General features: G+C 40.6%; 1 protein-coding gene across 1 annotated transcript; it reads left to right on the top strand.

Annotated features, from left to right (window-relative positions):
* Positions 1–202: 202 nt before the first annotated feature.
* Positions 203–7,281, top strand: LOC115107311 (uncharacterized). Its single transcript, XM_029630707.2, has 5 exons — positions 203–392; positions 473–497; positions 684–1,082; positions 3,962–4,090; positions 4,275–7,281. The coding sequence occupies exons 1-5, from the start codon at positions 386–388 to the stop codon at positions 4,486–4,488; spliced, it is 774 nt and encodes a 257-aa protein (XP_029486567.1). The 5' UTR covers positions 203–385; the 3' UTR covers positions 4,489–7,281.
* Positions 7,282–13,438: the final 6,157 nt, after the last annotated feature.

The raw sequence follows: 13,438 nt of genomic DNA, 5'->3' as shown, positions 1-13,438 counted from the left end.
TACTAATTTAGGTTAAGTAGACATTTTCATATTTGCTTGTGGCTAGATTTTGGATGTTTGATGTTCCGTCATATAGAAGATGATGATTGAACAATATTTTTGAAATGACTGGCATTACATGATTTCAACATAGAACCACAGGATTTGTAAGCAAATTTAAGTTTCAACACTTGCAGAGTTTTGACTCTCTTGCACATTTTGAGATTACCACTGAATTGTGGTTAAGCATTAACACATTGAAGTTAACATTTAGGACAGTTTCAATTCGAGTCTACTTGACGTATGATATCCGCCATTATGACTCAGCCATGAACATGTGCATTTTTTCGGCAACAGACCCATCCATGACTGGGTAGCTCTTCAGAGGACACATGAACATTTAATTATGGAAGGTAGGCATACCCTTTTTTCACATGATAACTTTAAAAGCATTACTCTTTCCTTTTTTCTAAACTTTACATTTGTATTACAGCTGGGCAGTTGGCAGAACCCACCAGGTATGGAATAGATAAAACAATCATAGTGCTACATAGTTTGCTTGATTTGGAATGTTATTTCAAATGTCTTTATTTCTATATAGTATCTGATTAATCAGAATATGTCACTGTCAAAAAATCTGATATTGTATCCAAAACAGAATAGGTTAAAGCCAATGTATATGTCTGTGTTTCTACATTTTCCAGCACTGATGATATGATTAACCTGAGTTACCTATTGGCTGGGGGAAGCTATGGTGCATACCAGTTCAGCAATACTTGTGTTATAGACTCCATTTTGGCTGGAATTCATGTTCTTGCCAAAATGTATCCCCAAATTCGAGATTTGTTCACGAGGGATAACAAAATCAATGCGGTTATACGTTTCCTAGACTTCGCCAAGGTCAATGAGGCCAAGGCACTGTGGCTTATTAACTTGAGCCTTCGTAAGGAAAAAAACCTCATGCAAAATGAATTTGTAGATATCAGAGGTTATGTTAGAGACCACTTGTCAAACTTCATTGAGCTGGTATGTGCCAGCTTCGACTATGATGACTCGCAATCAAGCTCCACACCATGTGACACAGTTCTCAACAACATATTGAGGTAATTATTCATTAGGTGTGCTTGCTGAAGGCAATTTCTTACATACTCATATTATTATTATTTGATTTCTTTAGCCCAATCTAGAGCTAAAGTAATATAAACTATTAACATGAAACCAACTTTAAAAAGTACAGACTGACCCAACTTAGATTGCTTGTGAAAGAATTTTTTATAGCGTTTACACTTTTTGAACTATAATAATATTTAATTAAATGAGCTCCCAATGCATTTCAAGGACCATAGACTTGAATGGTAAAAAAAATACAAAATTATAGACCTTTCACCATTTAAGCTATCCAAACCAAAGTTGACCACAACCACAAAACTACTGACCACAACCACACAACAATTGACCATGACTAGTAACCAAATTACTGACCACACAACTACTGACCACAACCAACCACACTTACTTGAACACAACTACTGACAACAACTACTGCTCTGGTTTGCACTAGCTCTGGTCCGGAGCATAGCTAGTAGTTAGCTAGCTCTGGTCCACACTAAATGGTCTAGCTTTGATCTGCACTAACTTGCTCTGGTCCAGGGTGTAAATAGTTGCTAGATACCTCTGGTCCCCATTAGCGGTGGTTTAGCTCTGTTCCGCATTGGCCTAGCTCTGGTCCAGGGCCTAGCATTGGTCCGCACTAGCTCTGGTCCAGGGCATACAGACTGACTCGACTTAAATTTCTTCAATAAAGCTTTATGCTAGAATTGACCACAGTCACTTCTAATACCACTGCTATTGCATTAACTACCACTACAACTACTACCACAACTACATCCACGCTCGTTAAGTGTGCCTTGAATTCTAAATAAATCACTGACCGTGTCACCAGCAAAGCACCATCACACCTCCTCCATGCTTCACGGTGGGAACCTCCCATGCGGAGTTCATCCGTTCACCTACTCTCTGTCTCAAAGATGAGGCGGTTAGAAGCAAAAATCTCACATTTGGACTCATCCGAGCAAAGGACAGATTTCCACCGGTCTAATGTCCATTACTCGTGTTTCTTTGCCCAAGCAAGTCTCTTCTTATTATTGGTGTCCTTTAGTAGTGGTTTCTTTGCAGCAATTCGACCACGAAGGCCTGATTCACCCAGTCTCCTCTGAACAGTTGATGTTGAGATGTGTCTGTTACTTGAACTCTGTGAAGCATTTATTTGGGCTGCAATTTCTGAGACTGGTATCTCTAATAAACTTATCCTCTGCAGCAGAGGTAAATCTGTGTCTCCCTATCCTGTGGTGGACCTCATGAGAACCAGTTTCATCATAGTGATTGATGGTTTTTGCAACGGCACTTGAAGAAACTTTCAAAGTTTTATATTTTCCGTATTGACTGACCTTCATGTCTTAAAGGAATGATGGACTGTCGTTTCTCTTTAATTATTTGAGCTGTTCTTGCCATAATATGGACTTTTACCAAATAGGGCTATCTTCTGTATACCACCGCTACCTTGTCACAACACAACTGATTGGCTCAAATGCATTAAGAAGGAAATAAATTCCACAAATGAACTTTTAACAAGGCACACCTGTTAATTGAAATACATTCCAGGTGACTACCTCGTGAAGCTGGTTGGAAGAATGCCAAGAGTGTGCAAAACTGTGGCTACTTTGGAGAATCTAAAATATAAATATATTGATTTGTTTAACACTTTTTTGCTTATTATATGATTCCATATGTGTTATTTCATAGTTTTCATACCTTCACTATAGAAAATAGTAAAAAATAAAGAAAAACCCTTGAATGAGTAGGTGTGTCCAAACTTTTGACTGGTACTGTAAGTATTTAGACCCTTTACTTAGTTATTTTTGAAGCACCGTTGACAGCGATTACAGCCTTGCGTCTTCTTGGGTATGGCGCTACAAGCTTTGCACACCTGTATTTGGGGAGTTTCTCTCATTCTTCTCTGCAGACCCTCACAAGCTCTGTCAGGTTGGATGAGGGGTGTTGCTGCACAGCTCTTTTCAGGTCTCTCCAGAGATGTTCCATTGGATTCAAGTCCGGGCCACTCAAGGACATTCAGAGACTTGTCCCGGGGCCAGTCCTGCGTTGTCTTGGCTGTGCGCTTAGGGTTGTTGTCCAGATTTTCATCAAGGGTCTCGCCATACTTTGCTCTGTTCATCTTTCCCTCGTTCCTGACTAGTCTCCTAGTCCCTGCCACTGAGAAACATCCCCACAGCATGATGCTGCCACCACCATGTTTCACCGTAAGGATGATGCCAGGTTTCCTCCAGATATGACGCTTGGCATTCAGGCCAAAGAGTTCAATCTTGGTTTCATCAGACCAGAGAATCTTCTTTTTCATGGTCTGAGAGTCCTTTAGGTGCGTTTTTGCAAATTCCAAACAGGTTTCCATGTACCTTTCACTGAGGAGTGGCTTCTGTCTGGCCACTCTACTATAAAGGCCTGATTGCTGCAGAGATGGTTGTCCTTCTGGAAGATTCTCCCATTTCCACAGAGGAACTCTGGAGCTCTGTCAGAGTGATTGCTCAGTTTGAGCGGGCGACCAGCTCTAGGAAGAGTCTTGGTGGTTCCAAATTTCTTCCATTTAAGAATGATGGAGGCCACTGTGTTCTTGAGGACCTTCAATGCTGGAGACATGTTATCTTTATTCCCAGTCAGGTGAAATCCATAGATTAGGGCCTAAGGAATTTCTCAATTGACTGATTTCCTTATATAAACTGTAACTCAGTAAAAATCTTTTAAATAGTTGCATGTCACATTTATATTTTTGTTCAGTGTATGTAAAATAACAAAAAAGAAAGCCACTGGAAGTTTGGAAAGAACATATAGTACACTATGAAAACACCCCAAAAATTGTTTCAACAATAACTTTACATTTAATGAGCTCCCCTTAAAATGTGTTTTATAGGAAGTTTGAGGAGTACGGTGAGGTAAAACCCTTAGGCACTTCTCGTCATGAACCCAAACTCATCCTGGTAGACATTGATGACCGGATATGTATCCTACCTCCCCTCTCCATCACGGATGATTATGAAAGGTACTAACTATACTGTATGTAGCAGGTTAAATTCAGCCTTCGTGATATCTCTCAGCTAGATTGATCCACTGACTTAGACTAGTCTGTATTATGTGACGTTATTTCAGAAGAACTACAGTACTTTAATGCTTAAGGACCACAATGCAGGTTCAATTGATATAACCCACTGGCCTCAATGTTTCAGGACATACGAGCTCCAGTTCCTGCTGATGGGACAGAGTACACCCCTGTCCAACCACATGGTCCTATTCCTGTCCACTCAGCTGACTGGCAGATGGATGATCTATGACAACATGAAAACACCCCTGGTCCAGGACATTGGTGTGAGTGAACTACAGAGAGCTACAGAGAGGGACAAGTATGTTTCCTATCTTGCTGCTTATGTGAAGAAAGAATAATAATAAGGCTGCTTCGGGAGTCAAGGGCATCCTCTTTAGATTTTAGTTCTGTATTTCCGAGATCCTGTCCCAACTACAACTATTAGCATTATTTAAAAAATCCCCATAAAATTCTGTCAATTTAAGATAGAGATGTTTTTTTGCATTGAATGCATCTCAATCCACCGCATACGCCAATGTCACTCTTCCGCATCGGTGGTAAAAGGTGACGGAGCTTAATTAAGCCATGTTTGTCAGACCATGAGACATCCCGAAAATCGGTCTTTTCACAAAATCGTCTGTAGTGTTTGAACAGTTTAGCCTATAAAACTATTATAACCCCTCTTTTGAAAGATGAGACTCTCGCGAACACAATGGTATTTGCCGTTTGGGATACGTCTGAAGTTGGTACAGCCGATCTGCCAACATCTGTCTGTAGTGTCCGAACAGTTTGGAGTACACACTAATGCTTCTCTGTGGAAAGGTGACATGCCTCACAAGACTCCTCTGAAGGTGTTCCGGTACCAGTTGAAAAAATTAGTACAAGTACAATACCGTTCAAAAGTTTGGGGTCACTTAGACATTTCCATGTTTTTGAAAGAAACTTTTTGACCATTAAAATAACATCAGATTGATCAGAAATACAGTGTAGACATTGTTAATGTTGTAAATGACTATTGTAGCTGGAAACTGCAGATTGTTTTTTAATGGAATATCTACATAGGCGTAAAGAGGCCCATTATCAGCAACCATTACTCCTGTGTTCCAATGGCGCGTTGTTAGCTAATCCAAGTTTATCATTTTAAAAGGCTAATTGATCATTAGAAAACCCTTTTGCAATTATGTTAGCAAAGCTGAAAACTGTTGTACTGATTAAAAAAGCAATAAAACTGGCATTCTTTAGACTAGCTCAGTGTCTGGAGCATCAGCATTTGTGGGTTTGATTACAGGCTCAAAATGGCCAGAAACAAAGTACTTTCTTCTGAAATGCATCAGTCTATTCTTGTTCTGAGAAATTAAGGCTATTCCATGCAAGAAATTGCCAAGAAACTGAAGATCTCGTACAATGCTGTGTACTACTCCCTTCACAGAACAGCACAAACTAGCCTCGCTACTTTTATAGCCTCGCTACTGTATATAGCCTGTCTTTTTACTGTTGTTTTATTTATTTACTTAACCTATTGTTCACCTAATACCTTTTTTGCACTATTGGTTAGAGTCTGTAAGTAAGCATTTCACTGTATGGTCTACACCTGTTGTATTCGGTGCACATGACAAATAAACTTTGATTTGATTTGAAACTGTATATAACCAGAATAGAAAGAGTAGGATGCCCTGGTGCACAGCTGAGCAAGAGGACAAGTACATTAGAGTGTCTAGTTTGAGAAACAGACGCCTCACAAGTCCTCAACTGGCAGCTTCATTAAATCGTACCTTCAAAACACCAGTCTCAACGTCCACAGTGAAGAGGCGAGTACAGGATGCTGGCCTTCTAGGCAGAGTATCTCAGACTGGTCAATAAAAAGAAAAGATTAAGATGGGCAGAAGAACACAGACACTGGACAGGGGAACTCTGCCTAGAAGGCCAGCATCCCGGAGTCGGCTCTTCGCTGTTGACATTGAGACTGGTGTTTTGGAACACAGGAGTGATGATTATGAGCCTCTGTACGTCTATGTAGATATTCCATTAAAATTCAGTCGTTTCCAGCTACAATAGTCATTTTCAACATTAACAATGTCTACATTGTATTTCTGAACAATTTGATGTTATTTTAATGGACAAAAAATGTGCTTTTCTTTCAAAAACAAGGACATTTCTAAGTGAACCCAAACTTTTGAACGGTAATGGACATATAGAGACTGTTTAGTGTCAAAAATAAGGGGTTAAATACATGTAAAATAAAAAATAAAATAAAAAACGTTTTAATTAAATACATTAATTAATGTTTCCTGATCTATCTTATATCTCGCTAATATAGGACAGACATTTCAGAACAAAATTCATTTTATTTTATTTATTTATTTACAACTATCTGTTGTTCCATGTATTGAATCTGTTACTCAATGCGTTTGAAATGGCTAATAGCAGTAAGGCCCAAACTTGTTTTGTATCAAATATTTTTTACAATATTTTTGGGGGATACTTCAAGGGGTCTTAAAATTCTACATCAAATAGCTAAATGATCGTTGGTATAACCTTCTTAAAACAATTCCATGTAGCTTTGTAGAACCCCCTCCCCCATGACTGTACGTCACTTTGGATAAAAGCGTCTGCTAAATGGCGTTTAACTTATTTTCATATTATTTTTATAATGTTACTTAATGTAATAAGCTCTTCAGAATGCTCTTTTTTTTATGTTGACCACAGTTATAGCCAGGAATAACATACACCATTGACTAGTGTTAAGTGTTGTCACAGAGAGAGGTCTAAGAATGCATTGATGCTATGGAACCTTTTATTCCTGCAACTATGAACATTGATTTTACAATAATTGTGGTCCTGTCGCACAGACGAGCTACTATAACAGGAAGAAACTGAGTAACTGACACTCCAGATGTTTTTAAATGTTTGTTCTGTTTGAATAAGCTTAGCTATCACTAACAAACAGTAGCTTGTTTCATATGGCCAGTATTAATATGTTTACCGTTTATTATTGACAGTTTCTTTGCCAGTTCATTTGATATTTCCTTTATATATTCTGTACTACAGTATATGGTCACACTGTACAGAGCTGTGAATGAGTATGTGAACCCCTGCACTGTTTTCACATATTAAAAGGTGAAATATTTGTTTGAATAAAAAATAATACGATATTGAGATGTCTTGTGTTACTAAGTATGTGAACCCCTGAGTCAATACTTGATGAAAGCAAAAGTTAAAGTGTTGATAGGGGACAGAATGCGGTCGAACCATCAAATAATTGGCATATATATTGCTCTTACAGAATTTTCACGTGGGCGAGGATATTGGAAACTTGTTTTTAACTAGGACAGAAGAATTTCTAACATACTTTTTCTGACATAACATAGGTACAGTAGATCCCTTATTGTATGGGACACTTTTAAATGTGCCTTTAGAGGCCATGCAAATCATTACTCAACTCTAAAACAAAAGCAATTTAGGTCAAAAGAGTCCATATTAACGAAGGAAATGGAAGGACTAATAGTACAGATAGATAGCAATAAAAACTGTACCGTAGAGGCACAGAATAAGTTAGACAAACAAAAATAAATGGAGGACGTTATTCAAGAAAGATATTATTTTTTAAATTAAGCGAACTGGAAGGAATATGGAGGGAAATGTGGCAGGGTCTACAGTCAATCACGGATTACAAAAAGAAAACCAGCCCCATCACGGACCAGGATGTCTTGCTCCCAGGCAGACTAAATAACTTTTTTGCCCACTTTGAGGACAATACAGTGCCACTGACACGGCCCGCAACTACAACATGCGAACTCTCCTTCACTGCAGCCGACGTGAGGAAAACATTTAAACGTGTCAACCCTCGCAAGGCTGCAGGCCCAGACGGCATCCCCAGCCGCGCCCTCAGAGCATGCGCAGACCAGCTGGCTTTTGTGTTTACGGACATATTCAATGAATCCCTATCCCAGTCTGTTGTTCCCACATGCTTCAAGAGGGCCACCATTGTTCCTGTTCCCAAGAAAGCTAAGGTAACTGAGCTAAACGACTACCGGCCCGTAGCACTCACTTCCGTCATCATGAAGTGCTTTGAGAGACTAGTCAAGGACCATATCACCTCCACCCTACCTGACACCCTAGACCCACTCCAATTTGCTTACCGCCCAAATAGGTCCACAGACGATGCAATCTCAACCACACTGCACACTGCCCTAACCCATCTGGACAAGAGGAATACCTATGTGAGAATGCTGTTGATCGACTACAGCTCGGCATTTAACACCATAGTGCCCTCCAAGCTCGTCATCAAGCTCGAGACCCTGGGTCTCGACCCCGCCCTGTGCAACTGGGTACTGGACTTCCTGACGGGCCGCCCCCAGGTGGTGAGGGTAGGCAACAACATTTCCACCCTGCTGATCCTCAACACTGGGGCCCCACAAGGGTGCTTTCTGAGCCCTCTCCTGTACTCCCTGTTCACCCACGACTGCGTGGCCACGCACGCCTCCAACTCAATCATCAAGTTTGCGGACGACACAACAGTGGTAGGCTTGATTACCAACAACGACGAGACGGCCTACAGGGAGGAGGTGAGGACCCTCGGGGTGTGGTGTCAGGAAAATAACCTCACACTCAACGTCAACAAAACTAAGGAGATGATTGTGGACTTCAGGAAACAGCAGAGGGAACACCCCCCATCCACATTGATGGAACAGTAGTGGAGAGGGTAGTAAGTTTTAAGTTCCTCGGCGTACACATCACAGACAAACTGAATTGGTCCACCCACACAGACAGCATCGTGAAGAAGGTGCAGCAGCGCCTCTTCAACCTCAGGAGGCTGAAGAAATTCGGCTTGTCACCAAAAGCACTCACAAACTTCTACAGATGCACAATCGAGAGCATCCTGTCGGGCTGTATCACCGCCTTGGTACGGCAACTGCTCCGCCCACAACCGTAAGGCTCTCCAGAGGGTAGTGAGGTCTGCACAACGCATCACCGGTGGCAAACTACCTGCCCTCCAGGACACCTACACCACCCGATGTCACAGGAAGGCCATAAAGATCATCAAGGACAACAACCACCCGAGCCACTGCCTGTTCACCCCGCTATCATCCAGAAGGCGAGGTCAGTACAGGTGCATCAAAGCTGGGACCGAGAGACTGAAAAACAGCTTCTATCTCAAGGCCATCAGACTGTTAAACAGCCACCACTAACATCGAGTGGCTGCTGCCAACACACTGACTCAACTCCAGCCACTTTAATAATGGGAATTGATGGGAAATGATGTAAAATATATCACTAGCCACTTTAAACAATGCTACCTAATATAATGTTTACATACCCTACATTATTCATCTCATATGTATATGTATCTACTGCATCTTTATGTAACACATGTATCACTAGCCACTTTAACTATGCCACTTTGTTTACATACTCATCTCATATGTATATACTGCACTCAATACCATCTACTGTATCTTGCCTATGCCGCTCTGTACCATCACCCATTCATATATCTTTATGTACATATTCTTTATCCCCTTACACTTGTGTCTATAAGGTAGTAGTTTTGGAATTCTTAGCTAGATTACTTGTTGGTTATTACTGCATTGTCGGAACTAGAAGCACAAGCATTTTGCTACGCTCGCATTAACATCTGCTAACCATGTGTATGTGACAAATACAATTTGATTTGATTTGATTTGAAATGCACCAAATTGTTTTTTAATCTTCAACATAAAAAATGCTACCAAAAATATTTGGTCACCCATGATTCACCAAACAATATTTTGAAAGAGAAAGCAAAGTACTTTAAGCATATGTTTTCGTCTCCTCCATCTCCACTAACCGAAGATAATTGTATGGATTTTTTTTCTGTTAATAATGTCAAATTAACAGCTGTACAGAAAGACTCGTGTGACGGTCAAATTACAGAGGAGGAACTCTGTAACCCACTGTTCCTAGGCTGTCATTGAAAATAAGAATTTGTTCTTAACTGACTTGCCTAGTTAAATAAAGGTAAAATTTTTAAATATATATTATTCATCCTAATCAGACAGTTTTTTTTTACATGGACAAAACATTGGAGATAATATAATACAAGTACTGGAAAAAATTGAACACAATGAAAATTCTGGGAAACAAAATTCTGGTATTCTTAGCTGACTTTGAAAAGGCTTTTGATAAAGTACGACTGGAATTTATAAATACAGTGCATTCTAAAAGTTACGTTACAGCCTAATTCTAAAATGGATTAAAAAATAAAGAAATCTTCATCAATCTACACACACTACCCCATAATGGAAAACATTGTTGCAAATGTATTAAAAATAAAAAACAAATAACTTATTTCCCATAAGTATTCAGACTCTTTGCTATGAGCCTCAACTGAGCACAGGCGCATTCAAATCAAATGAAGTTCTATGTCACATGTGCCGAATACAACACTTTACTGTGAAATGCTTACTTACAAGCCATTAATAAACAATGCCGTTTTAAGAAAAATACAGAAAAAAGTAACAAATAATTAAAGAGTAAAGGTAAAATAACAATAGTGAGGCTATATACAGGGGGTACCGGTACAGAGTCAATGTACCGGTTAGTCGAGATAATTTAGGTAATATGTACATGTAGGTAGAGTTGTTAAAGTGACTATGCATAGATAATAACAGAGAGCAGCAGCAGCATAAAAGAGGGGGGCAATGCAAATAGTCTGGGTAGCCATTTGATTCAATGTTCAGGAGTCTTATGGCTTGGGGTAGAAGCTGTTTAGAAGCCTCTTGGACCTATACTTGGTGCTCCGGTACCGCTTTCCATGTGGTAGCAGAGAGAACAGTCTATGACTAGGGTGTCTGGAGTCTTTGACCATTTTTAGGGCCTTCAACTGACACTGCTTGGTATAGAGGTCCTGGATGACAGAAAGCTTGGCCCTGGTGATGTACTGGGCCGTACGCACTACCCTCTGTAGTGCCCTGCAGATAGAGGCCGAGCAGTTGCCATACCAGGCAGTGATGCAACCCATCAGGATGCTCTCGATGGTGCAGCTGTAGAAACTTTTGAGGATCTGAGAACGCAAAATCTTTTCAGTCTCCTGAGGGGGAATAGGTTTTGTTGTGCCCGCTTCACGACTCTCTTCGTGTCCTTCGACCATGTTAGTTTGTTGGTGATGTGGACGCCAAGGAACTTGAAGCTCCAATTCTGTTTCCATTAAGATGTTTATACAACTTGATTGGGGTCCACCTGTGGTAAATACAATTGATTGGACATGATTTGGAAAGACACACACCTGTTTATATAAGGTCCCACAGTTGACAGTGCAGTTCAGAGCAAAAACCAAGCCATGAGGTCGAAAGAATTGTCCGTAGAGCTCCAAGACAGGATTATGTCGAGGCTCAGATCCGTGGAAGGGTTCCAAAAATGTTGTGTAGCATTGAAGGTCCCAAAGAACACAGTGGCCTCCATCATTCTTAAATGGAAGAATTTTGGAATCACCAAGACTCTTCCTAGAGATGGCCGCCCAGCCAAACTGATCAATCGGGGGAGAATGGCCTTGGTCAGTGAGGTGACCAAGAACCTGATTGCCACTCTGACAGAACATTAGAGTTCCTGTGTGGAGATGGGAGAACCTTCCAGAAGGACAACCATCTCTGCAGCACTCCACTAATCAGGCCTTTATGGTAGAGTGACCAGACAGAAGCCACTCGTCAGTAAAAGGCACATGTCAGCCTGTTTGGAGTTTGCCAAAAGGCACCAAAAGGACTCTCCGGCCATGAGAAACAAGATACTCTGGTTTGATGAAACCAAGATTGAACTCTTTGGCCTGAATGCCTAGCGTCACGTCTGGAGGAAACCTGGCACCATCCCTACGGTGAAGCAAGGTGGTGGCAGCATCATGCTGTGGGGATGTTTTTCAGCGGCAGGGACTGGGAGACTAGTCAGGATCGAGGGAAAGATGAATGGAGCAAAGTACAGCGAGATCCTTGATGAAAACCTGCTCTAGAGCGCTCAGGACCTCAGACTGGGCGAAGGTTCACTTTCCAAACAGGACAAAGAGCCTAAGCACACAGCCAAGACAATGCAGGAGTGGCTTTGGGACAAATCTCTGAATGTCCTGATTGGCCCATCCAGAGCCCGGACTTGAACCGGGTCAAACATCTCTGGGGAGACCTGAAAATAGCTGTGCAGCAACTCTCCCGATTCCAACCTGACAGAACTTGAGAGGATCTGCAGAGAAGAATGAGAGAAACTCCCCAAATACAGGTCTGCCAAGCTTGCAGCATCATACCCAAGAAGACTCAAGGCTGTAATCGCTGTCAACGGTGCTTCAACAAAGTACTGAGTAAAGGGTCTGAATACTTATGTGAAAATGTGTTAAAATGGTCTGAATTTGTCCGACTTCCTGAACTTTTATTTTTATAAATGTGCAAAAATGTCTAAACCTGTTTTTTGCTTTGTCGTTTTTTACATTTACATTTAAGTCATTTAGCAGACGCTCTTATCCAGAGCGACTTACAAATTGGTGCTTTCACCTTATGACATCCAGTGGAACAGCCACTTTACAATAGTGCATCTAGGTCTTTTAAGGGGGGGGGGGGGTGAGAAGGATTACTTTATCCTATCCTAGGTATTCCTTAAAGAGGTGGGGTTTCAGGTGTCTCCGGAAGGTGGTGATTGACTCCGCTGTCCTGGCGTCGTGAGGGAGTTTGTTCCACCACAATACTCGTTATGGAGTATTGTGTGTAGATTGATGAGGGGAAAAAAACAATTTAATAATACATTTTAGAATAAGGCTGTAACGTAACAAAATGTGGAAAAAGTCTAGGTTTCTGAATACTTTCCGATTGCACTGTAAATGTCTGGAATATTTCAATTGTATGTATAGTAACCCTAGGTGTAAAATAGTAATTAATGGATACTTCTCAGAAAGTGTTAAACTGTCAAGAGCAGTAAACAAGGTTGTCCACTATCGGCATATCTATTTTCTATGGCCATCGAAATGTTAGCTATTAAAATCAGATCCAACAATAATATCAAGGGCTTAAAAACAAAGGTGTCATTGTACACTGATGATTCATGCTTTCTTTATTTTTTAAATTACTTTTACATTGCCGTGTAGTTTACCAACGGTGATGTGGACATACTCAGTATACATTTTCAGAAAGAAAAATACTTTTTAATAGAAAGTTAGCAAAAATAGATCTGATTTTAATACAATGGAAAGGAAATACCTCTCTATTTGTGGAAAAATCACGCTGATTAACTCTTTATATCATATCCCAGTTTACCTACAGTACCAGTCAAAAGTTTGGACACACCTACTCATTCCAGGGT

The sequence above is a fragment of the Oncorhynchus nerka genome, linkage group LG24 (assembly GCF_034236695.1).
Source record: "Oncorhynchus nerka isolate Pitt River linkage group LG24, Oner_Uvic_2.0, whole genome shotgun sequence".
Taxonomy (NCBI): Eukaryota; Metazoa; Chordata; class Actinopteri; order Salmoniformes; family Salmonidae; genus Oncorhynchus; species Oncorhynchus nerka.
Note: the sequence above shows the minus strand (reverse complement) of the source record. Positions and strands in the feature narration are given on the sequence as shown.